The 27,893-nt window shown below is 37.4% G+C and overlaps 1 protein-coding gene across 1 annotated transcript; it reads right to left on the reverse strand.

Moving 5' to 3' along the window:
• Window positions 1–19,882: 19,882 nt before the first annotated feature.
• LOC127136362 (zinc finger BED domain-containing protein RICESLEEPER 2-like) lies at window positions 19,883–22,361 on the reverse strand. The gene is made up of 3 exons (XM_051062927.1): window positions 20,279–22,361; window positions 20,112–20,196; window positions 19,883–20,030 (listed from the first exon to the last, which is right to left on the reverse strand). The coding sequence occupies exon 1, from the start codon at window positions 22,359–22,361 to the stop codon at window positions 20,514–20,516; it is 1,848 nt and encodes a 615-aa protein (XP_050918884.1). The 3' UTR covers window positions 19,883–20,030; window positions 20,112–20,196; window positions 20,279–20,513.
• Window positions 22,362–27,893: the final 5,532 nt, after the last annotated feature.

Consider the following 27,893-nt stretch of genomic DNA (forward strand, 5'->3'; position numbering starts at 1 on the left):
CTCCCTCAAAGTCTGATACTTGGAAAACATTTCTTAAAGATATTTAGTATCAGATATGGGTTTATGGGGTAGAGAATTTCTTACCAGATTTTCTTAGGTTGCTTGACTTGATTTAGTAGTTTCTCATATAAGGATTCAGTTTCCCTTAGTTCAGATAGATCCTGAAACATGACTTAGTCTATGCAATAATTTTATGTCAGAATATAAGCAGTGCATTTATGAGAGTTAGATAAATTACTTCATCAAAAGACTTCTATTTAATTCTCCCCCTTTTTATCAGACTCAAAAAGTAAGTAACAAAAATTTCATTGATGAGAAAAACTTTACAAAGTGCAGAAAGAAACAAAAGATAAAGCCTCAGAGGCAAAAAAAACTTAGAAAAAAAATTACATAAAAAATCCTAGAGTGTCTAAGAGTTTGGAGGAGGAGGCATCCTCTGAAGAAGCTCAGCTAGCAGACTCTTAATGCTGGAGTTGACTTGATCTTGTTTGTTGAGTCTGGCTCTGACCAGTTGTTATTCCTTTTACAGCTCTTCCAGAGTCTTAATGACTAGAGGAGCAAGGTCATTTGTTGATGACTCTCCTTGAGTAAGAGCAACCTCAATTGTCTTCTAAGCATCTTCAACAGCTTTTTGAGCAGCTTCAGCGAGCAATGTTGCTTCAGCTTCAACTTTTGCTCTAGCTGCAGCTTCTGCAGCGACTTTCTCAGTTGCCTCCCTGGTAGCAGCTTCTGCAGCTACTTTCTTCGCAGTTTCCCTTTCTGCCTTCTCAGTAGCTTCCTTTGATAGAAGAGCCTCCAGCTTCTCCTTAGCACCTCTGATAAAGTCATTTTTTACTTATTCATATAAGCCTTTCAACTTGAAGACTTCATAAGCCATCCATCTGATGAACCCGTTCCAGTGAGTCCTTACTTCAGAAGGACTGTCACTGACACTGGATTCATCAGAGATCTTCTTGAATCTGGAAGATGGACTCTCTGATAACTTAGCTAGTGCCTCACCAAAGGTAGGTAAAGTGAGGTTATGTTTAGAGGGTTCGGGAATAGGTTCAGAAGGGTCAGATATGGGTTCAGATGGTTCAGGTACAGAGAGAGTCTTTTCAGACACAGTTGTGGCCTGAAGGTCTTCATGGTTTGGGGAAGTTGGGTTATCTGAACTAGAGTGTCCATAGTTATAAGTTAGGTCATAATAAGGAGTGGAGATGGGGTTTGAGGAGAGGGATGGAGATAGGGGTTCGTTGAGCATTATGGCTTCAGAGTGGGGGATATATGTGGTTTGGAGGTTGAAGAGAGGTAAGGGAGATGAATGTGTGATGGTTTTAAGAGGGATGGGGTTAGATGTTGTGGGTTAACGAATCTCCATAATTCCTTCACCAGGTTAGTGTAGATGGGGCCATAAAGACGGTTGAAAAAAGTGAGCCACCCTCGATTTTCCAGTTTCGGTGTCAGCTCCATGCCATTTTCCTTGAGGTTGTCAAAATCCACCAGTAACTCACAAATAACTTCAAGTTGTTCAAAGGGAGTTGAAAGGTTTATGTGGGTATGACGATCAAGAACATGAGGTTCTTGATATGAAGTTGTTGTTGGAGAAGTAGTAGTGGTTGCAACTTGTTGTGGAGCTTCAACCCGTTGTTCAGTGGCGTTCATTTGTTGAGAGAATTCAAAAACTTGTTGTTCTTGAGCATTCATGTTGATGTTATAGTGGGAGATAAAGAGAAGTTGCAGAGAGGTTTGGAGTTTTTGGGTTTGTATAAGTTGTGAGTAGTGAAAGTGTGAATGTGAGAGTCGTGGGAGTATATAAACACAAGTTCAAATATGCAAAAACAACACCAAAAATAGAGGGAAGCGATCGGTTACCAATTATTCCAGATCCTCTGATTCTTCCTTTTTGATTTCCTCCAAAGCCTACGAAACCAACATCTTTAAGTTCTAGGTCTTAGAACATAAGCTTTCTTCCAGTCATGTGTCGCGAGCATCCAGAGTCCAGGTACCATGACTGGTGTTTTAACTCTGCTGCAAAGGATATTTGTAACATACACTATTTTATCTTTTGGTACCCAAAATATTTTAGGTCCTTTAGGATTAATTTTCCCAGAGTTTCTGAAAACTTTGGGTTTTCTAGCGTTATTGAACTTTTGTGTCTGTGCAGGTGTATAATGATAAGAAAAAGGAGATTTTGATTTGTTTTCTATAGAGGGTTTCAAATCATCGTCATCAGAGTCATAATCATATTCCTTTTTTTCTATTATGACTTACACCATAGATCATAAAAGTCATTTTGCTTCTTTCTAGGCCTTTGTTCAGAAATTTCTAAAAAGCTTTATCATATTTGTATATGATAGTGTCAGAAGTAGGTGGAGCTTTAAAAAGAGTTTCCTCAAGTTTTGAACATTTCTTAGTTGAAAATTCCTTTTCTCTTTCAAAAATAAAATTATTTTCTTTGAGTTCAGAAACTTCTTTCTCAAGTTTATCACACTCTTCAACAATCTCTTCATGAACCTTTTTCAGGTTCTTGAATTTCTGTCAAAGATTCTGATACAAGCTCAGAGATTCTGACAAACAGGCTTCCAGATCAGAACGAGAAAAATCAGAGAATACCTCTTCAGAGCCAGACTCTGTTTCAGATGAACTTCCAGAGGTAGTGTCCATGAGTGCTACGTTTGCTTGCTCCTCTTCAGAATCAGATTTTGATGCTTCAGGTTCAGAGTCGTCCCATGTTGCCATGAGTCTTTTCTTCTTTGATTTGAATGAGTTCTTCTTGAAGCTTTCCTTTCTGAAGTTGTCCTTCTTGAGCTTTGGACATTCATTTATGTAGTGTCCATGCTCTTTGCATTCATAACACGTTACTTCCTTGTTGGGTCTGCATCTAGATGTTGAATCTAGACGATCTCCCTTCTGTCTGAGCCTTATGAAGTTGTTTTGTATTTTTCTCCATAGTTGTTTGATTCTTCTTGAAAGAAGAGATAATTCTTTTTCATCATCAGAATCTTCATTCTCAAAGTCATCATTTTCTTCCTCTTCAGCTTGAAAGGCTTTGTTTCTTTCTGGATTTCTTCTTTCTGATCTATAATTTAGAGCAGCATATTTGCTTTTCTTCTGAGGTTCATCTTCTTCTAGTTCTATTTCATGACTTCTAAGAGAGCTGATAAGTTCTTCAAGACTTATGTTGTTCAAATCCTTGGATAGCTTTAGAGAAGTAACCATATGTATCCACTTCTTGGGAAGACTTCTAATGATCTTCTTGACCCGATCTGCTATAGTATATCATTTTTCCAGAACCTTAAGTCCTGCAACAAAGGTTTGGAACCTTGAGAACATCGCTTCAACAACTTCATCATCTTCCATTCCGAAGGCTTCATACTTCTGGAATAAGGCCAGAGCCTTAGTCTCTCTTTAACTTGATTGTTTCCTTCGTGCGTCATTTTTAAGGAGTCAAAAATTTCTTTGGTTGTTTCCCTATTGGTTATCTTCTCGTACTCGTTGTAGGAAATAACGTTTAACATAATGATTCTTGCTTTATGGTGATTCTTGAAATCACGCTTCTGATCATCACTCATTATACTTCTTGGAATAGGAATACCAAGTCCAGAGATGGGTAACTCATAACCATTTGTAACCATATCCCAAAGATCAGCATCGTAGCCTAGGAAGAAACTTTCAATTCTGTTCTCCAGTAGTCGAATTTTTCTCCATAAAAAACTAGAGGTTTTGTGTTGTAGCTATATTTTTCATTTGTGTTAGCCATGAAGTTTTTATCACCCTGGGTCTCTCTACACAATTAAGTATTTGATTCAAAAATCAATAATAGATCCGAAGCTCTAATACCAATTGAAGGTAGAGAAAAACAAGAAAGGGGGATTTGAATTGTTTTCACTGGAATTAAAAACTTTTGAAATACCACACACATAAAATAAATACTAACAATACAAAGAGTTTATCTTGGTTCGCTTGAAATTCAAAGCTACCCCAGTCCACCCGGCCAAGGTGATTTCGCCTTCAATAAGGACTTAATCCACTAATCTCAACAGATTACAAAATACGTCTAAGAGTTTAACAACCTCTTAGCCCTCTCAAGTATACATACTTAAACAAGTCACTTGAGGAATTACAAATAATTTCAGGAATACAAGTGTTTGACTAGATGCTTCTAGATAAGCAGTATAAACACACTTTAAGAATGATGAAACACAACCACATAATATTGAGCAACAACTCTTGTATGGAAAATATTTCTTACAACAATGGTAGTGAAAAATGTTTAGAGTATAAGGATGTTGTTGTGTGAAGGTTGTATCGTTGTATATGAGTTATTTTTTCCAGCAAGTTGTAAGGAGGCCTTTATATAACACTTGAGATGATACCGTTGGGGGGCAATCAATAAAGATTTTGTGCCAGCTGTGGGAGTTAAAGGTAGTAACTTTCTTATCCTTTCTATAGCAGTCTTGGAGCATAATCCATTATTTCGTTAAAAGGAGTTATACTACAATTTGAATACTTCCAACATAAGTTTCTGATCAGGTGATATCTGATGGCGTGTTGAGCATGTATCAGATTGAGCATGATCAGATTCTTCAAAGTTAGAGTGTTCAGATATTTCTGGCAGTCTTCAAATATCTCTTGCAGAGTCTTCAGATATCTCTTGCAGTCTTCAGATATTTCTTGCAGTCTTCAGATATCTCTTGCAGAGTCTTCAGAGGTGTCTTGCAGTCTTTAGATATTTCTTGTATTCTTCATATATCTCTTACAGAGTCTTCAGATGTCTCTTGCAGTCTTCAGATATTTCTTGCAGTCTTTAGATCAGAGCTTGAACTTCAGAGTCAGATTCTACAGTTGATTGCTCCTCAGATGCATTCTGTTTAGAGTCAAATATGATTTCTTTCAGCTGGGTCAGCTTTCCTAGATTAATCAGATGCCAGATATTTGTTTCTTGATGATCAGAAGATGACTTATCAGAGTCATTTTAACTTAGAATCATTCACACTTAAGAAAAATTGTTAGGGTACCAAATTGTTTCATTCTTTATTATCATCAAAACTTAGAAATATATTACTGATCGGGAAAATAGCAAGTGTACTATTTTTCCTTTTATAGTAATAATGGGGAAATTCCCCGAATGTCGATCTCAAGGACTGCAAGTTAATATTGAGTTTAAATTATCATTCAATTAAACAAAAAGTATTAATTTGGTTTTTAGGTATAAAAATATAATAATAAAAGTAAAGGTAAAGAAGGATGAAAATAAGGGTTTATAGAGAAAAAGGAACAATGCCAGGGAAGGTGTATGATTTATCCCTGTAACAACTCTGAGTCACTATTGCATCAACAAATATCAATTACTACCAGTTCTTAAGGGTGTTTTCTCCCAAGTCCTTGGTGAGAAAACCTTTAATCAATCTACCCTAATTTCCATGTCCATAGCCAATTAGGATGAAGTTAAGATGTATAATATCAAGAATACTCTGGTTCGTACAGGGTATCCCTAGTCCTAGGTGATATCTACTGTAGAGTAACCTTATGAAAACCTTATCAATGGCAGTCCAACGTAATTGATAACCACAAATCAATCTCAATTGGTCCGAAAGAGAAAGTAATAAACACATCAAAAGGTTACCGTAAAAACAATATTATAAATGCAAATGTAAACTCAAATTCATTATAATTCTAAATCAGGGACACCCCCCTGGCATTGGGGGGTTTAGCTACTCATATTGTTTAAAACAAATTCAAGATAAAAATTACACATTATAAGTAATTGGATGACTTTGATCTTCAATCGCTCCCGCTCATGAAAACCTTCAGCTTTCCGAATGCCTTGATCTCTGTAATACTTGATTGCTTCACAATACTGTATTTTTCCGTATTCCAAGATGATTTTTCCTTTGGCTGAAGACCCTCTTTTATAGTGAAAATTCCAAGCAGCAATTGGACATGTCCAAAAATAACTCTCAAAAAGGCCGACGAACAAAAGCCCGAGAAAAACTGAATTTTTGGGCTTGGGCTAACGCGCCCCATGTCAGCCTACTATCATGGCTGACATGCCCCTAGCATGGGGTGACACGGCTGGTGGAAGCGCCTGACACGGCTCGTGTCAGCTGACACAGGTGACCGTGTCAGGCTACTGTTTTCTTCACACGTCCTTCCTTGCCTGACACGGCCCATGTCAGCTGACACGGGTGGCCGTGTCAAGCCTCCTGTACCGGGATTTTCTGCTTCTCTGCTTGCTGGAATCTCACGTTGTCTCCTTCTGAGTTCCCTGGTTCTTCTACATGGACCTGTCGGACAAAAACACAGTTATCTCACGCATAAAATCACTAAAATATAAGTAAAACATAAAAATGCTTGAATAAAATGATTGAAGTAAAACCAACTCGAAATGTATCATAAATGCTTGCATAGTGTGTCAAAAGCCTCTGTTTTATGTCAGATCAATAACAAAAACTCAATGCAAATGGTGACTAATCACAGCCCCAAACTTAGCTCATTACTTGTCCCAAGTAATGTTTCAGATAACATTGTCACTCCCCAGAATTCTTTATGTTTCCCACCACAATTGAGATCATTCGCTAACGTCTTCCCTTTTACTTCCACAAGTCCTGTTTTTCTTTGTAATTCTTCCTTCACACTTCCACTTCAAAGCACCGTTTCACCTGTCAGCTTATATCACATTCTCACTAATTCTCTCGGGGTCAACTGTTTTCACTCATAATTCAGAGTATGCAATATCACTCACAAGTTTGAATAGTCTCTCTTTTCCTATCACATACACAAACCACACACACTTTTGAGGTCTTTCGGGTTGTAACTTGGCTTGGGTTAGGGTATGGATTATTCAAACAAAAACGGAAAACAAGTGGGTTTGGGGTTCAGAGTCGATGTTACATACTGTGTTTGTTTCTCTTATTTGCTCGGTTTTCTTTTGTTATTTTCTTTTCTTCACCGAATGCTCTTTTTCGTGCTTCTTTCTGAATCTTCGAGTTATAAATTTTTCTCTTTTTTTTTCTTTCTTTCTCTCGATTCATCATTTTTTTTCTTTTTTTTTTCTCGCGCTTTCTTGGGCTTTGGTAGCTTTTGGGGTTTTTACCCCAAACTTAGCTTTTCAATACAGTTTGAATGCATTAACATGACTCTGAACAGGGTAAGGAAGTATTTGGGCCAAGGGGTACATTTATGGGATTTAAATAAACAAATGGATACAGGCTCAAATGGGGTTAACGAGGGATATAATTATTCAGGATGGCTAGAAAGGCTCGAGATTAATTTCAAACAACGTGCCTCAATGTGTGTATCATGCAGTGACAGTCCCAAAGAGTCTACGCAAATTTAGAGTGATAAAGACAAACCTGAATGTCACTCATGATGATCAATGTGTTTGGCTTTTTATGACTCACTCTGTTTGGTTTAGCTTTGACAGGATCCACAGTACTTTTTAGTTTGATGCGATTTCTTTCTTACTTCGGAATGTACAGGATGCTCATGTCAGTTAAGCTGTATACGTTGCGTCCGATCTTACTTTCAGCAGTGTCAACTTCCTGGGGAGATCCTTCACAACAAGCAATGGTGAATGGCGTAATCCTTTCATCCACTCTTAATCGTGATCATTACTATTTCCAACCTATCAACACAGACTTGACACACTCGCAACATAATGTACCTTCAAACAGAAAAATCAAATCTAGAATGCACAAAAGTAAAATAACAAAATAACAAAATACTGAGAATAAAATACCAATAACAGACATAAAATCTCCCCCACACTTGAACTCAACATTATCCACAATGTTTGCGAACAAGAGCGAAGGAGGGCACTCACAGTACCCTACTGAGGAGGTGGTTACGGGAAATGCAACATCAAATGTCGCATCATGTTGCTCATCTCATCCAACATCGCCCCCTGACGGGCTTGCTCGATGCCTTGTCGTTGTTGTTCCGTCCTCAAGTCACCTATTTCGGTTTGTACCCAGCTCCATTGGTCAGTGGACCAGGATGATGAACCCGCCTCCTGTTGGGTGGGTTCCTGATGTGGTGGTACAAACTGCTCAGGAGGTGCTTGAGGATCTTCTTCTTCTGCTTCCGTTCCTTCCACCCGGTCATCCATAAATTGCTCACCTGTAGTAAAATGGTTAGTTTCGTGGCCTTCATCCGCGTCGGGGTCAAAGCTCACATACAACCAATTAGCACAGTCAGTAATAGCAACTTTGTCCGGATCCGGCAGAGCAATAATAAACCTCTTATGGCTAAGTACAGAATAGTAAGTAGGGGCAACAACAATCATACCTTGTGAAATTAGAGCAAACATGTCAATTTTGGTCTTACCTGCAATTGGCGTGTCTTCGAGTAAAACAACTTGATACCCGAAATGCTTAACGATTTGGGTGATCATTCCCCCTACGGATATGCCTCCGGAGTCGGCTCGGCCTACTCTACCCAGATAGTCCGCTGCAAAGGCAGCTACATTGATGGCTTTGTTTTAAGCCATCGAGTACATAAAGAATAGCTCTCTCTGAATAGCTACCCTTGTGCTATCACCTCTTCCAAACAGGGTATAGGCTAGACCCTTCTGAGTGTACTTGAAACATGGATTCTGGATGCCCGAGGCCTTAGCACCTTTGGAGGTGTAATCCGTCCTCCCGGTGATGGCAATCCAGAAATCCTTAGGTGAGAACCTGTCTGGGACCGCTCCTGGTCCGTACAGAGGGAGTCGGAGTATTGCTGCTAACTCCTCAATAGACAGCTCATGATAATTATTAAACAACCGGAAACGCAAAATGCCGAAACAATACCTAGTCGTGTCTATCCACCGCTTTTCAAGCTGGAATTCCAACGTGCTGAGGAATTCGAGAGTAATGCACTCATATGTTGGCACTTCCAAACTCATGAACTCTAACATTCCTAAAACATGGAACATCCGGTATACCTCCATTTTGAGCCCTAGAGCATTCAGAGTCTGCTCACACATGTACCTCGTCAGCGTGAGTTTGCACTTCCGGTGAATTTGGTATCTCCGTTCTTGTCCCGAATTGTCAAACACGATGTTATGTGGATTTGGATTCTGACTCGGGCGCTTCCGTGACTTCGCCATTTCCGCGAGCTGTTGCTTTCCGGTGAGAATTCTCCTCGGGGGCATTTTGGACCTGCAAAAATAGAAATTATTTGAACTTTTGAGTTAGGAAATTCCGAAACCGTGGTTAGGACGGGGGCGACGAGTGGAGTACTATTAGTGAAGGGTGTTTTGGCTATAGGTGAGTGGAAGTGGGGGTTATGGAATGGGTTAGATGGTGGGGTTTTGAGTTTTAATGGAGGTAGGAAGGTTTTTGAGAGAAAGTGAGTAAGAATGATGAGAGAGAATAATGAGTGGGTAATAAAAAATCTGATAATGATAAGGTTAAAGAGAAAAAGTTATGGTTAATGGTGGATTAAGTGGGTGGGTCCCACAAAAAATTCAAATTTTCAAAAAAAAATCAAAATTTTCGCCTGCCTGACACGGCCTTGTCACCTGACACGGGTGGTCGTGTCACCTGAAACGGGTGGCCGTGTCAGGCTACTATTTTTAAACATGGTTGGGGATGACCTTCAGTTCTCCTAACACGGCCCGTGTCAGCTGACACGATCGCCCGTGTCAGGCTACTGTTGATCAGAAAATCCTTGTCACCTTCAGTGCTCCTGACACGGCCCGTGTCAGCTGACACGGGTGGCCGTGTCGGGCCACTGTTTTCCACCTTTTGTCTGCTTTTTTTGCACCCTACTGACACGGCCCGTGTCAGCTGACACGGGTGGCAGTGTCAGGCTACCCTTTTTGCCGTTTTTGGCTTTCTCTCTGGTTTAATTGCTGGTATCTCTGGCCATGTTGATCATTCTTTTGCATGACTTAGACTTTTGTTAGTGTGATGTTTCCTCCTTGTAGAGCTCCTGCGTAAACCTATAAACACACATAACTAATTAGATATAAAAAGCGTGGGTTGCCTCCCAAGAAGCGCTTCATTTAACGTCGCATGGCTCGACGGTCCTCCGTCTGCTTAGGTGAGACGGATTTTATCGATTGAACCACCCTCCTAGTCTTGTATGTACGGTTTAACTCTCTGCCCATTTACCTTGAACGTGTCTCCGTTTGCGGGATTTCTTAGTTCAACGGCTCCATGCGCAAGTACTTTTTGTATCACAAAGGGTCCCGACCATCGTGACCTTAGTTTCCCTGGGAATAACTTCAACCTTAAGTTAAATAATAAAACCAGTTGTCCTTCCTGAAGTTCTTTCTTCTGAATGCGTCTGTCATGCCATGTTTTGGTTTGCTCTTTGTATATCTTGGCATTCTCGTATGCTCGATTTCTGAATTCTTCTAGCTCTTGTAATTGGAGGATCCGAGATTTACCCGCTTTGGAAAGATCGTAGTTGAGGAATTTGGTAGCCCAGAATGCCCTATGCTCAAGTTTGAGTGGTAGATGATAAGCTTTACCATAGACCAGTTGATATGGGGACATACCTATTGATGTTTTGAATGTTGTTCGGTATGCCCAGAGTGCATCATCGAGCTTGATTGACCAATCTTTTTGTGAGGCACTAACGGTCTTTTCTAGGATTTGCTTGATCTGCCGATTTGATACCTCAACTTGTCCACTAGTCTTGGGGTTGTATGGTGTGGCGATTCTATGCATGACATTGTATTTCCGTAGTAGGTTCTCCATCAGCTTATTGAGGAAGTGGGTACCTTCGTCACTAATCAGTGCTCTTGGTACCCCAAACCGTGCAAAGATACAATTCTTGAGGAAATTGATTACCACTTTTGCATCATTCGTGGGCAGTGCTACTGCTTCCACCCATTTCGACACATAGTCAACCGCGACCAGAATGTATTACTTTCCAAGGACGGTGGGAAGGGTCCCATAAAATCTATCACCCACACATCGAACAGTTCGACCTCTAACATGGCATTTTGAGGCATCTGATTTCTTTTGGATATGTTTCCTATTCTTTGACATCTGTCACATTCTTTTACCACTACTTATGCATCTTTGAACAGTGTAGGCCAGTACAATCCCGATTGGAGGACTTTTGTTGTGGTTCTGTCTCCGTTAAAATGTCCTCCATATTCTGAGTTATGACAGACTTTTAGGATGTCCCTCTGCTCTTCCTCTGGAACACATCTCCTGATCAGGCCATGTAATCCCTTTTTGGAAAGGAATGGATCGTCCCACACATAAAACCTGCAATCATGCAAAAAAAAATCTTCTGTTAGAGTCAAATTCATCAGGTATTAGTCCACCTACCACAAAGTTCGTGTAACCGGCGAACCATGGGATATGCATAACGGCTAGGATACGTTTGTCTGTGAACTCATCTCTAATAGGGTGCGTTTCTTTTGTTTCTTGAATCGGGGTCATCCGAGACAAGTGATCAGCAATAGTGTTTTCACTACCCTTTTTGTCTCTGATTTCCAGGTCAAATTCTTGTAGTAGTAGGATCCATCGCAGCAGCCTTGGCTTTGATTCCTGTTTGGCAAAAAGATATTTTAAAGCAGCATGGTCAGTATACACAATTACCTTTGATCCCAGCAGATAAGAGCTGAACTTGTCAAACGTGTATACCACCGCCATGAGTTCTTTTTCTGTGGTTGCATAGTTCATTTGAGCAGGGTTCAGTACGTGACTTGCATAGTAGATCACGTGCAAGAGCTTCTCCTTGCGTTGCCCTAGTACTTCCCCCACTGTGTTATCACTAGCGTTGCACATTATCTCAAAAGGGAGAGACCAATCGGGGGCAATAACTATGGGGGCTGACACCAGCTCCTTCTTCAAGGTCTCGAAGGCTTGTCTACACTTCTTGTCAAATAAGAATGGTGTATCTTTTACCAGCAGACTAGTTAGTGGTTTGGCAATCTTGGAGAAATCTTTTATGAACCTGCGGTAGAACCCCGCGTGTCCTAAAAAGCTTCAGATGCCTTTTTCATTTACCGACGGTGGTAAGTTTGCTATTACCTCCACTTTTGCTATGTCTACTTCGATACCTTTATTGGATATCTTGTGTCCTAAGACTATTCCTTCACGCACCATGAAGTGACATTTTCCCCAATTCAGGATCAAATTTGTTTGCTGGCATCTTTCTAACACAAGTGACAAGTTGGTCAAACAATTATCAAATGAAGAACCGAATACTTAAAAGTCATCCATAAATACTTCCGTATGCTTTTCGAGCATGTCAGTAAAGATTGATGTCATACACCTTTGAAAAGTGGCATGTGCGTTGCATAACCCAAATGGAATTCTTCTATAGGCAAAAATACCATAGGGGCATGCGAATGCAGTCTTCTCTTGATCTTCAGGGCCAACTGCAATCTGGTTGTACCCCGAGTAACCATCTAAGAAACAATAGTAATCGTGTCCGGCTAACCTTTCCAGCATTTGATCAATGAATGTAACGAGAAGTGATCCTTTCGGGTTGCCACGTTTAGTCTTCTGTAATCTATGCACACTCTCCAACCTGTAACAGTTCGGGTTGGAATTAACTCATTCTTTTCATTTTTTATCACCGTCGTTCCCCCTTTTTTTGGTACCACATGGACTGAACTTACCCAAGAGCTATCGGAAATAGGGTAAATTAGGCCCGCATCCAAGAGTTTTATAACTTCTTTGCGTACTACTTCTTTCATGGCTGGGTTAAGTCTTCATTGTGGTTGCACCACCGGTTTGTGATCATCTTCCATTAAGATCTTGTGCATGCAAACGGTCGGGCTTATACCTTTCAAGTCCTCAATTTCCCATTCGATTGCACCTTTGTATTTTTTTAGCACTTGAATGAGTTCTGCGTCTTGGACACTCTGTAGATTAGCATTGATAATAGCTGAGCATTTTTTTCAGTGTCTAGAAATATATACTTCAGATTTGTTGGTAACCGCTTCAGGTTCACCCCTGTTTTTGGTTCTTCAGTGACATCTGATGGTGGTGGTCTTAAATCTTCCTACCGGTGTGGTCGAGATCTAATCCATTCAGGTTGTTTTTCCATCATAGCGAGCACTTAAGACTCTCCTTCATCTTCATCACTTTCAAAAATGGATAGGCTTAAGACCCGTTCTAGTGGTGAGTGGGGTCTATGCCTTTCATTTTCTTGAGCAATTACTTGGTTTATTATCTCTATAGTGTTGTTTGTGCTGATATCATCTTTGTAATACATTGTGTTCCTCACATCTATTTTTAACTCTTCATCATAGACCTTGATGGTCATAGTTCCTTCCTCAATGTCTATCATACACCGTCCCGTTTCCAAGAAAGGTCTGCCCAATATGAGAGGAATATCCTCATCTTCTGGCATTTCCAGAATGACGAAGTCAACTGGGAAGATAAACTTGTCAATTTTTACAAGAACATCTTCCACAATACCATAGGGTCGCCTCGCAGAGCGATCCGCAAACTGAAGTGTCATTCGAGTATCTTGAACAGAGTCGATGCCTAATTTTTTATAGATGGACAGTGGCATCAAACTTACACTCGCTCCTAAGTTAATCAGAGCCTTCTTGAATTTTCTATCACCAGTAGTGCATGGAATAGTAACCGATCCCCTGTCTTTCTTTTTCATTGGGATTTTCATGCCTTGGAGAATGGCACTGCATGTTTCAGTTAGGATGATCGGTTCCGTATCAGTGGAACGCTTCTTGGAAATGATATCTTTCATGAACTTGGCATACATTGGCATTTGTTCTAATGCTTCAGAAAAAGGGATGTTGATTTCGAGTTTTTTGAACATTCCCAGGAACTTCTCAAAATTCTTTTCATGTTGATTTTTCTTTTTCTGTCTTGGAGGGTAAGGAAGTTTGATAACTGGTTTAGGAACCTTCTCTTTCTCCTTAACAGGAGGTGGTATTACTTCTTCATCTTGGTTTTTTGTTTCCTTGATTTCTAAATCCACCTCTATCAATCCATCTTTTTCTATATCATTTTCCTCTATTGACTTTCCACTTCGGGTTGTGACAGCGTTAATAGTGTTATGTTCCCGCGGATTTGTCACCGTACCACTAGGTAGGATACCCGAGGCTTGAGAGTTTGAAGCTAACTGTTGTGCTATCTGTCCCATTGGACTTCAAGATTTTTAATGGAGACCGTGGTGTTTTTCTTATTAGTCATTATTTCTTCTTGAAACTGTATGTCGTGGGCTGCTAATTTTTCAATGGCAATTTCCCATTCAGCCTTTTTAGGTGCATGTTGTTGCTGCTTTTGTTGATACTGAGTCTGATATTGCCCTGTACCTTGTTGTGGAGCATTCCCTCTCTGATCTTTCCAGGAGAAGTTTGGATGATTCTTCCAACCTGGGTTGTAAGTGTTAGAATAGGGATTATTCTGCTTCAAGAATTTTATCTCTTCAATTTGTTAGGGAGTAGCAAAACAATAGATCTTGTGATGAGGTCCATTATAGATCTCACAAGTGCTAGCCTGAGCTGGCTGAACCTGCGCTATCTGTTGAGTACCTATATTCATAGCTTTCAACTTTTTGTTTACTTCGGCAGCAACTGTATCTTCCAGACGGATTTTATTTGTCTCTAATTTTAGATCAATCACCCCCTTTGGCTGACTAGTACACCTGTCGTATAATTCTATATGCTCATTGGCAGCTATTGCTTCAATAATCCTTTTGATACCAGTGGCTGTTGAGAAATTTGTTGAGCCACAGGGTGCTGTATCAATCAACTGTTTTGTTTTTATTTTCAGCCCATTAACGAACATCTGCATTTGTTCGGTCTGATCCATATTATGAGTTGGACACGCTACTAAGATCCTTTTGAATCTTTTGTAAGTGTCTCCCAATGATTCACCATCCTTCTGTTTGAAATTAAGAATTTCATACATTTTTCTCAGGAATACTAATGCTGGAAAATACTCATTTAAGAATGCAGTTTCCATCTCCTCCCAGGATGTGATACTGCCGGAAGGAAGAGAATAGAACCATTCTTCCGCGTCTTCAGCTAAAGTGAACGGGAACATTCTTAATTTTTTTGCTTCATCAGCATGACCATCAATTTTCAGGGTGGTGCTCATGGTCAGAAATCTTTGCAGGTGTTTGTTGGCATCTTCATTAACCTTTCCGGTGAAAGGTTTTCTTTCCAATTGATTGATCGTGCTAGGATGTAGTTGAAAATTTGTCACATTCACCGGTTGATTGACAATGGTCAGTCGATCACCCGGTGCATTTGCACCTCCATAGTCACCCAGGAGTCTTTCCGGAGGTGGAGGAGGTGGAATTGGAGGAACTTCAGCCATTGGTTCCTTGACTTCTGAGTGATCAAAGGTACTTTCTTCCGTAGAATCCACTCTTTGTTCTCTGTGTCTTCGGTGAAGGGTTCTCTCGATCTCTGTGTCAAAAAGAAATTCAGTTGAGGGTTCTCCTCGCATACACAAATTAGTAAATTATAAATGACAGAAAAGTAATTTTATTGCAGAGCAACAAAATTTTAATTGAACTTAAAATTAAACTCTATATTTTGGCAGTCCCCGACAACAACGCCAAAAACTTGATCGGGAAAATAACAAGTGTACTATTTTGCCTTTTATAGTAATAATGGGGAAATTCCCCGAATGTCGATGTCAATGACTGCAAGTTAATATTGAGTTTAAATTATCATTCAATTAAACAAAAAGTATTAATTTGGTTTTTAGGTGTAAAAATATAATAATAAAAGTAAAGGTAAAGAAGGATGAAAATAAGGGTTTATAGAGAAAAAAAAACAATGTCAGGGAAGGTGTATGATTTATCCCTATAACAACTCTGAGTCACTATTGCATCAACAAATATCAATTACTATCAGTTCTTAAGGGTATTTTCTCCCAAGTCCTTGGTGAGAAAATCTTTAATCAATCTACCCTAATTTCCATGTCCATAGCCAATTAGGATGGAGTTAAGCTGTATAATATCAAGAATACTCTGGTTCATACAGGGTATCCCTAGTCCTAGGTGATATCTACTATAGAGTAACCTTATGAAAACCTTATCAATGGCGGTCCAGCGTAATTGATAACCACAAATCAATCTCGATTGGTCCGAAAAAGAAAGCAATAAACACATGAAAAGGTTACCGTAAAAACAATATTATAAATGCAAATGTAAACTCAAATTCGTTACAATTCTAAATCGGGGACACCCCTAGCATTGAGGGGTTTAGCTACTCATATTGTTTAAAACAAATTCAAGATAAAAATTACACATTACAAGTAATTGAATGACTTTGATCTTCAATCGCTCCCGCTCATGAAAACCTTCAGCTCTCTGAATGCCTTGATCTCTATAATACTTGATTGCTTCACAATACTGTATTTTGCTGTATTCCAAGATGATTTTTCCTTTGGCAGAAGACCCTCTTTTATAGTGAAAATTCCAAGCAGCAGTTGGACATGTCCAAAAATATCTCTGAAAAAGCCCGACGAACAAAAGCCCGAGAAAAACTGAATTTTGTGGCTTGGGATGACACGACCTGTGTCAGCTGACACGGGTGACCGTGTCAGCCTACTGTCCTGGCTAACACGCCCCTGGCATGGGGTGACACGGCTGATGGAGGCGCATGACACGACCCGTGTCAACTGACACGGATGGCCGTGTCAGGCTACTGTTTTCTTCACACGTCATTCCTTGCCTGACACGGCCCGTGTCAGTTGACACGGGTGACCGTGTCAGGCCTCCTGTACCAGGGTTTTCTGCTTCTCTACTTGCCGGAATCTCGTGTTGTCTCGTTCTGAGTTCCCTGGTTCTTCTACCTGGACCTGTCGGACAAAAACACAGTTATCCCACGCATAAAATCACTAAAATATAAGTAAAACATAAAAATGCTTGAATAAAATGACGGAAGTAAAACTAACTCGAAACGTATCATAAATGCTTGCACAGTGTGTCAAAAGCCTCTGTTTCGTGTCGGATCAGTAACGAAAACTCAATGCAAATGGTGACTAATCAATTACAGAATCAAAATATTGTTCTAACAATAAGAAGTGTAGTCGTGTGAGGCATGATGATACATGTTAGTGTAGAATTCTAACCCAATTATTTTGTTGGTGTCTTAGATCAAATTGTTAAATTTAATCTAACATCTTTCTTCCAACGTTTGAGAGAGCTCCTCATAATCCTCCAACTTTATCAAATCAAATTCCCTTGGGAGCACTACATTGTAGTTCCTAACTCTAAAAAATATTTCATCATGTTTTTGAGAGATAAACTTGTATGTTGGATAGTTGGGTTGTTGTGGGATGGTTGAAGTGGATAGACCGCAAACTCTATTTCACTTTGGGGCCATTGACTCCGCACAAGTAAAATGTTACAACAAATAATGTAACACCATAAAAAATGGAGAAAAATATTAAAGGATGCTGGAATATTTCAATATAGTATAAGAATGTAGGAGAAGAAAAAGAATTATACAAAAACATGACAAAGAAATCACTATTTAAATTCCTAGAATCACTGCCATGGTGGCGCGATATACACTCCCATCGTGCCACGACGGGAAACGATAGGGATGAATGGCATAAATCTTAATGTCTCTATTCAACAGATGGATTGCTTGGTATCGTAATACGATGCTCTTCCCATCGCGCTGCGATGTGACCTTCAATTCTCTACTAATTCAAGAGGCATTAAGTTAATGCTAGACCCTAAATGACAAAGCGTTGGTGGAATAGTAACCTCACCTATGGCACAAGGTATGGTGAACCTTTCTGGATCTCTTAGCTTGGATGAAATTTTTCTTTGGATGACAACACTACTCTCTTATGTCAAAGCTACATTCTTACCCAAACTTGATTTCTTTTTTCTTGACAAAAACTATTTCATGGATTTAGAAAACTTAGACATTAGTTATAAAATTTCATGAAATGAAATGCTTACTTGGAGTTTGGAAATCATTTCTTTGAATTTTTAGAAAAGCTCATCATCTTCTTCCGTCTTTGGTTTCTTCTTGATGATCGGTAAGGTGGATTGACATATTAAGGTAGTTCGGGACTTAAATCATTGAGTATTTGATTCTTTGTTCTTCTCAAGGGCGAGTTTCTATCTATCACCTTATCAAGTGTTTCCACCCTCACAGAGCATTCACTCATTTTTTCATTCACCTCTTTTTCTTCTTCAACTTATCCCTCTTCTTCCATATCCCATGTTTCATATACTTCTTCAATCTCATTATGACTCACTTCTTTTCATGCAACACTAGGAATTCTCTCTAAATATGGTGTTCCATTTCCCAACTATATTGCCTTGCATGTCTCATTTTTTTGGATTGTCAACAATGTTACCCTCAAATCCTCCCATAGACCCTAGTATTGTTGCTACTTGTCGAGACAATTGCCTTATCTGCATTTCTAAAAATTTTATTGATGATTTATGGTTCTTGCTCATGGTTTCATTTTGCTTTTTTACCTGTTCAAAATTACTTTGAGTCACCTGGATAAATTTATTTAGAGTTTCTTCAAACGATAATGGTTTCCTCTTGAATGGAATTTGTTGTGCTTGTCGATTTCCTTGATTAGGAGTAGAGGTTAGATTATTGCTCCATTTGAAGTTGGGATGATCTTTCCAACTTGAATTGTAAGTGTTGGAGTAAGGATTGTTCTTATGAAAATTAGCAAACTGAACTTCTTCATTGTCCCTTATGGAACACACATTCCATCCGCATGTCCTTCTATGCAAAAATCACATTTTAAAAATTGTAATTGACTTTCATTGGCTCGATTAAGGTTGCTTTCAGCCAATTTTTTGCTGAGAAGTTCAATTTGAGCTAGTAATGCAATGTGGGTATCCAATGTCAGCACACCCTTAGGCGTACATATACTTTTTACCTTGACCCTTTTTTTCACTCTTTGAGCAGTATTCGTTCAAACACATCTTCTCAACTAAATCTTTTACTTGTGCTTCAGTTATGAGTCATATTGCACGTCTGGCCAAGGCATCCAAAAACATCCTTGTTTGAATTCTTAGACCTTTTATGAAAAATTTCATCTGTTCCATGTTACTAATGTTGTGATTATGACACCTTCATAATAAAAATGTAAACCTTTCCCACGAGTCATGCAAGGATTCAGTCTCTTGTTGCTCAAGGTTTTTGACCCCGACCCTTCCCTCTAAAAACTGAGTAGTGGTGAAGAACCTTTCCAAAAATTTGTCTTCTAGCTCTTTCCAATAGTTTCATTGGGAAGACATAGTAACCAATATTTTCCTCCCCCAATCAACGAAAAACTAAATAGACCAGGCTTAATTTGACCATTAGTTAAAACCACTTGATATGCACATTGAAGTTATTTCATAAAAGCGAGCTAAATTCTCCCAAGGATATTATATCATGTTTCCATCGAATGAATTGTCCCTTAAACTTAAAAGCACAAAAAAATTTATGTCAAAAGTAGCCGGGTTCGCATGTACGAAGCCTGTAGTAATTTGCCATGCATCAGTTTGTTTTGAAGTAGTCTCTCATAGTCTATGGTTGTTGCTTATCCATGGTAGCTTCTTCTTGTTTACTTTCGTTATCAAAATAAATGGTTATGCTTTTATCTACTAAAGCTTCTTGCTCTAAAAGTGCTTCTAGCACTGCTACATCAGTGATTAGTCATATAAAAAAGGTCATAACTGCATACAGGGCATCATAACAGATGTGTGCATTCATGCATTAGGAGTTCAACACATAAGATGCATCAGAAGACAGATGTGCATTCATGAATTAGGAGTTTAACACATAAGATGCAATAACTAAGATGTGCATCTGCCAGAGACAGTGTGCACATTATCAACTAAGTTGCTTGCAGAATGAACTCATAACAGAAACAACACCATCTGAGAAAACAACTGTGCAGCAACCAAAAGAGAATTAAGCACCCTTCAACAGCATTAAGAACAAAAAAAAATAGATTTGGCGTGAATGACTAAGCGAACCTGTAATGTGAATGGTTTTATTAAGTTCTGTTTCCTTAGCTTTCTGAACTGCAATTTCTTCCCTCATTTACGGGACAAAATATATATTATTTGACCATTGAGTAGTCACAAAATATAAGTCACATATGACTTCAAAAAACATAGTTGAACTGAAAAATTAAACAAGAAAAATATTAAGCTTTAAAAAGGAATAAAGTAATAAATAAATCAAATTAATAAAGTAAATATACCTCCATATTTTTCAAGCACAACCAGAAGGTTGTGGCTGAGACGGTAAAGATCCTCTTCTTGCTGTAGAAGAAATTTCTTCAAATTCTAAAATAATGAAATAAACATTTTTTTAGAAATATATAACAATTATGAAATAAAGATATAACATTTTTAAAAATAATTTTACCTGCTATAATATCTTCAGAAAGCTCAAAATCTTCCATGAGGTTCAAGTCTTTGAAATAGGTAAAAGACGGCTTTAACCAATTCTGGGTGCAAATTAATGCCTCTGCCATTTCAGGTTTTAGGGAGCTCCTATAAGTTTCTAAGACTCTCCCTCCCGTACTAAAGGCACTTTCTGATGCAACCGTAGACACTGGTGTGGCAAAAATATCTTTAGCTATTGTAGATAAAATAGGATATTATGTTGAATTGTGTTTCCACCACACAAGAAGGTCAAATTTAGGATCCCTTTTGACACACTTACTAGAGTAAAAACCCTCAAGCTCATTTTGTTGATCAATCGAGTCTTGTTCCTCTAAATGTTGCTCAAAAGCATCGGCTCTAGCCATTAGTGAAGGACGGCCAGCTGTTGTTTCATAATTGGAAACATTGTTTTCACCATTACCAAGAGGTTGTCTATTATGATTTTGGTCATAAGCTTGCTTATACCAATCATACAATTTTTGTAAGCTCTCTTTTATAGATTTGATCAACCCGGTAGCAAACACAGATCCGACTCCATACATATCCTTAAAAGTCCACTCAATATAACTCAACTTGTATCTTGGATCCAAAATGATTCCAAAATAAATCAACTTGTTCATCTTAGTAGCACACCCCCAATATCTATTATACTTTTCCATCATGTCCCCACCCACACTTGCAAAAACACCATTCAAGTTCATAGTAGCTTGCTTCAGCTCACAATAGATCGCAGACACTTGGTGAAAAGCACTATGCAAACTCACACTTTGAGAGGTGGAAAAAACATTAGTTGCTTCATAGAATAACTTTAAAAAAGAGATGAAAGCTCTAACAATGTCCCAATCATCACTACTAGGAGGACTACCTTTTCCAAAGAACTCCCTATAGCTCGACTCTTCATACTCAAGCTTATCAAAAGCAACTTGAAATTTCTCTGCAGCCTCAAGCATCAAATATGTCGCGTTCCAACGAGTTGAAACATCGAGACATACTAGTTTTTTACAAGTTATTCCAGCAAATTCAATGCACTCTTTAAACTTGGCTGCCCTATGCGGTGAGGACTTGACAAATCTAACAGCATCCCTAACACTAGTAATAGACAAATGCTTATCTTTCAAACCCTCATTTACCACCAAATTCAATATGTGAGCAGCGCACCTCATATGAAAACATTTTCCATCCCCCATCATCCCATTCATAGTTGATATTTTTCTATGCAAATATGCTACAGCTACATCATTTGAAGTTGCATTATCAACAGTTATGGTAGACACATTCCTAATTCCCCAATCCCTTAACACCTCTTCAATCTTCCTACCTACCGTATCACCCTTGTGGTTTGGAATAACTGTGAAGCTTATAATTCTCTTTTGATAATTCCATTCGTTATCCACAAAGTGTGTCGTAAGGGTTAAGTAGTTTTGATTTTGGATAGAAGTCCAACAATCAGTAGTAAGTGCTACTCTATTGCAGTCAGACTTTAAGAAGGCTTTTAGTTTTTGTTTCTCAACCAAGTGTAGCTGAAAACAGTCTCTAGCTACTGTACACCTAGATGGGAGAGTAAACTGGGGCTGCATTACTTTAGAATAGTACTTAAAACCTTCCCCCTCAACTGCACTAAATGGTTGTTCATCTAGAACCACAAAAATTGACAAAGCTTTTCTACAAGCTTGCTTGTCAAATTTGGAGCTAACATGACCCAAACTAGATCCTTCTGCAGAGGGGTATGTCAGAATAGTTTGGGTGGGATCAATGGTTCTAGGCTTCTTTGCACATTTTAGAATGTGATGGTTCATGTTGGTGGTGCCATGAGTCCTAGGGTCACATAGGTATTTTTTGTGGCAGTGTTTACAAGTTGCAGTTGGTGTATCAACTAAGTCATCTGGTAATCTAATAAAGTGCTCCCGACAAGCAGATGATTGCCTAGAACCACTTGCACTAGCTTTCCTCTTCTTTGTAGGTTGGGTATTAACTAATTCTGCTCCAACAACTTCAGTTGTTGCTGTTGAACCAACTTCATTCATGACATATTCAGTAGGTATAGTTTGATTAGGCTGACCCATCACTGAAAAATGACGGAGCCATAATCAACATAATTGAAGGAAAAGCAGGTTGCAAAATTTAAAATAGAAATCAAGTAAAAATTGGCTATTTGAAAAAAGTCATTAACAGATAAAATAACATGAAAATAGATGATAGCTATTTGAGTTGAAAATGAAATGCACTGAATTTCTACAATGACTTAAGAATGTTTGGATAACTTACTTCAGCTTATTAACCAACATAATTTACTTTTAATTATAAGTTCAACAAGATAATTTGTAAAAACAACTTGAAAGGTCCTAAGAAAAGCACTTAAAGTATGAAAAAAAGCAATAAAAATGGTGCAAGCTCTGACTTGTTTTCTGCTTTAGACAAGTCATAATCAGAAACAACACCAACCTGCAGAGAATAAAGAACACTAAGCCGATTCTCCGACAAATCAAGATAAACTAAATGATACCAATTGTAGTAGTTTACCTGAGAAATGTGACCTTGAAATTGGTTTCTGCTAAGGTCCAAAACCTCCAACTTTAACACAAAAACATCTGTAACAGAACCCTGAAATAAATTTCCTGATATGTTAAGACTCACAATAGATTTCAACCCTGAAAAATCTGAGACACCACCAAAGATATCATTCTCTGCAAGGTTCAATGTCCTAAGATTAGGAAAAGCATCATCAAAACCATGTGGAAGTGTTCCATTCAACTGATTTGCCGAAAGATCAATTGAAACTAAAGCGGAACGGTGATTGAATACATAAAAATTGAATACATACTCCACCGTATATAAAAACCTAGGCTGGTGAACGGTGATTGAATACATACCGGAACGGAATTAGCGGTGAGTGTGTTGGCGGAAAAGAGCGGCGAGCCACGAAGCGTTGGAAGATGAGCTGAGGTGTGGAAGCAGCGGAAACCGAAAGCGCGCGTGGATTGAAAATTGGACGGTGAGTGGTGAGAGTTGAAGGTGGTGGGTGGTGAATGACGGTGAGTGAGAGAACAGGTGAGTGAGAGGTGAGTGGTGAGAGTTGAAGGTGGTGGGTGGTGAATGACGGTGAGTGAGAGAACAGGTGAGTGAGAGAACAAAATGAGCTGCTGGAAAACCCTAGGAGGGTATCTCAATTGGGCGGGTTTGGGTATCCGCGATTCAGAATTTTGAACCCGACCCGCCCATATAAACCCAATTGAAACTGCTATATTTTAATCACTGACCCGGTAGACCGTTTGAACCCTCCCAAGGATATTAGATCATGTTTCCATCAATGAATTGTCCCTTAAACTTAAAAGCACAAAAAAATTTATGTCAAAAGTAGTCGGGTTCGCATGTACGAAGCCTATAGTAATTTGCCATGCATCAGTTTGTTTTGAAGTAGTCTCTCATAGTTTGTGGTTGTTGCTTATCCATGGTAGCTTCTTCTTATTTGCTTTCGTTATCAAAATAAATGGTTATGCTTTTATCTACTAAAGCTTCTTGCTCTAAAAGTGCTTCTAGCACTGCTTTTCAGTTTAATCGTGTGGTCTTTTCGATTTTTGAATCAATTGGTACTAGCTCAGATCCTGAACCTCGCATAAACAAGTAGAGATACCTTTAGTAGAATTGTCCAAACAAATAATTCAAAAAAAATATAAATAAATAAATTAAAACTAAAATGTCGCACAAAAATTTTCTTGTTGAAATTTCAACAATCCCCGACAACGGCGCCAAAAACTTATTGACAAATCGACAAGTGTACCGATAGTGCTGAAGTAATACTTAAAAGATCGTCTCCACGAGGATTTCAATTTAACAAGGTGTACAATTGTGGTAATTAAACGTAACAATGAGGGGTTTCGAGTTTGATAGTGAAAAGGAAAATAGAAAAGTTATCATATTGTGAAAGGCGATTAGGTTTCGTCTTGAATCCTCTGTTTGTCTTTGTTCATGTTAACATTTATACTTCCTTATGATGATTATTTCAATTACCACGAAGGTCTAACTAAGCCAATCTACCATATCTCTAGGTGTATACCTCACTATTCTAATCTATAATCTCCTAATCTCTTAGGCAAATTCTATACCTAAAATAGATGGTGTTCGTTCTTTAAACCCTAAGTCACAATCTTACAATTTCCTATCTTAAGCTCAATTATTAGGTAGATCAATTAACTTAGATCTGATTAACACAATTAGGGTTAATACTCACCATTAATCTTAATCGATACATGGACATTCGTAAACGCATGTAAAGCAATGAACACAAATGTTATCCGAATAATGAATAATCAAAAGCGTGGACAATATAAACACATAACATATGGTCTTAACAAATCCATATAGGTTCATCTGAACGAAACCTAACCTAAAAAACTAGTTGCTCATAGCGAAATAATTCATAAAGAAAAGATACATGGATAACTGGTTATAATTCGACATCTGGTGGTGAAAACTTTCGCTCCAGAGGTCCACAGTCAGAATTAGGTTGCCAAAAGAAGATCTCTCAAAAGTGTGCCAAAGATCCCTTTATAAATCTTCAAAACATGTCAAATCACGCATGACATCGTGCCACGATGTAAATGTATTGCGTCGTGATGACCTAAGCATCGTGCCACGATGGGGCGTGATGGCTGCAATTCAAAAATGCCTTTAAGTTGCTCTTTTTCACACCATTTCTTCACATTTTCTTCTTTTTTCCTTTTTCTTCAATTTATTAAAAAACATGGTAAATCCTAATTAAAATGAGATGAAACTTAATAAAATAACTGATAAAATACCATAAAAATTACGTGTTTACAAAGTGTCATAATTATCTGAGTAAATTTTATATGATTTCTTGTTCTTACCAAACCTGTACTTAAAATCAAAATTAGTGGAAGATAATTTTTGATGCTCTCTCTCTCTCTCTCTCTATATATATATATATATATATATATATATATATATATATATATATATATATGATGTTTTAGGTTTTTTTTGTTCATGGTGTTTAATTTGTAAAAGTTAGGTTTGATTTTGATTAATTAGATACATTTTAGAATTTTGTATTTGACTTGTATTAAATTAAGGATTTAATTGAAATACACTGACTGTGTAAACGAATTTTACACCGTCAGTTAATTCTAGACGTTGGATATTGAAATAAGTTTGACTTTTATTTTAAAAACCTATAAAGTAATGTAAACGGGTGATGATAATAAATCGACCGTATAAATTTTTTTACACTGACAGAGCATAATAATTAATCCCTTAAGTTAATAGACATATTCTATCATATTATCATGATCACTTTTGGCTTCTTTTAATTCATTGTCTACGACACTTTTAACTTGGTAAAATTCATTTAAAGCAATTTTCACCAATTTAACTTTCGAAAATTGACTCTCATTTTGTAAATAAAACAAAGATAATTAATCTATTTAAACCGCTTCTAGACTTTGACCACCGTATTTAATCAACAACAAAATTTTACACATCATCAACATGACTTAAAAGAATATATATATATATATATATATATATATATATATATATATATATATATATATATATATATATATATATATATATATATATATATATATAGTCTTGTTAACTTGTGTCCTTAAGATAAAAGTTAAGGTTACTATTATTAAAATTTTTGTATTAAATAAAATAAAATTTTAAATTTCAAAAAGTCAAATATACGCAATCCAAGACAATATTTTTATAAATATATCATTAATTTGTGCCCTTGGGGCACATGTTAGTATTAGCTATATATATATATATATATATATATATATATATATATATATATATATTATGAAAATAATTATAATTAAAAATTATTTTAAATCTATCTTTTTAGTATATTTTATGCTAATAATTTATTTTAGTGTTTATTAATTTCTCTTAATGTACTGTTGTATGCTTTTTAATATATTAATCGAAAATATAAATGTGATGCATTAATGAAGGGTTCACTAAAATTTATTTTAAGGTTTTTAAAGAAGTGTAAGGATATTTAAAAATGTAATTTATTTATGTAACTGAAAAATGTAAAATAATATAAAAATTAAAAGAAAATAAATATATATTGATCGTGTAAATTAATTTTATATAATTAATTAATAAAGATGATGTATTTCGTCAAAATAATTTTTTTATATATGTTCATGATAGTGTAAATTCTTTTACACTATATCGTCATTAAACTAAAATATTAAATAAAAATCATTTAAAAAACTTAAATGAATTTAATGGAAAAAACGCTCTTAAATAAAAAGAATGAGATGGATGGTTCCATTCTTAGTTATGACCCTCTTTCCCAACTTTGTTAAAGTGACTTTAGAGTTTAGAGCATAAATTCACCGACAAATACCCGTACCTCCTTTTTCTCCTATATACTAATGGCCAAGTTGAAAGATGCTCCAATGCATTATTATATTGTAAACTTCATATACCTTTTACTTCTATTTCACCCAGCAATATTATTACAAAGATTTCCTTTCACAAAGATATAGATTTCTTTATAAAAAAAGAAAAAGAAAAATTTCACAACCGCATAATCCAAAGTTTCAAAGCAACATGCCACTCTACAATAGACTTCTAATGTATGAAATTGGTCACTTCTAAAATGTTTAGAGTGCAATTTTTTTTTTGTCAATAAAAATAGTTGGTTTTCACTTTTCATTTAATTAATGAGTTGTTATTAAAGTATATGGTTTTGTTAAAGCTCAAACTTAAAATCATATTAAAAAGAAAAATATATTTATTTGAATTTGACCAAATAAAATTTTCTTTTGAAAGTTTACACTGAGTACACAATAAGCATATTATTCAATTTTTAATATTTTCAATAAACATATTAATCATGTCATGTTGGCTCGATCAGATCCGAGAATAAATGGTAAGTTTCGCATTTTGATTTTTGATGAGGACTACTCCTACTCTTTTGGGCTCCCTGATGATCCTCGTCAGGTACAAATGATTGAGTTGACTTACCAAGTTCATCGGGCATTTGTCATTTTGGCATTTGGTATTGCCGGCTATGAGGAAGTTTTCCTATCTGATCGCTTATGCAAGGACAGAGAGAGGTTGAAAAAGAGGGTTGACAACCTCGTTCTTGAGAGAAATAAATGTCTTGGCGAGACTAAGGACGTCTCCAATTCTCTTACTACTATGGAAGTTGCCATGGAACCCCTGGGATATCCTGGTACTCAGCATGAATAGTTACAACGGTAGGTTCAATGGATGGTCAATAAGGATGAAACTTTGTTCGAGGCGAAACGGTCCTTGAAAGTTACCCACAAGAAGGCCGATGACTTAGACAAGGCCTTAAAGGAAACTCGAGATGACCATTTGAAGACTCAAGATAATATTATGAACATGCACAAAGAGTCTCTCTCTCTCTCTAAAGAACTATCTAAGTCTTTGCAAAATGGTTTTTCTATAGTCGAAGATGATTTTGAAAGTGTCTTTAAGCAAGTTGAGTATTTCTATTCGACCAGTCTTATCTCTTAAACACAGGTCCTCCTTGACCAAATGGTTGTGGATGGTGAATTGGTATTTTTGGATAAGTAATACATTTT

Source organism: Lathyrus oleraceus, chromosome 4 (assembly GCF_024323335.1).
Source record: "Lathyrus oleraceus cultivar Zhongwan6 chromosome 4, CAAS_Psat_ZW6_1.0, whole genome shotgun sequence".
NCBI lineage: Eukaryota > Viridiplantae > Streptophyta > Magnoliopsida > Fabales > Fabaceae > Lathyrus > Lathyrus oleraceus.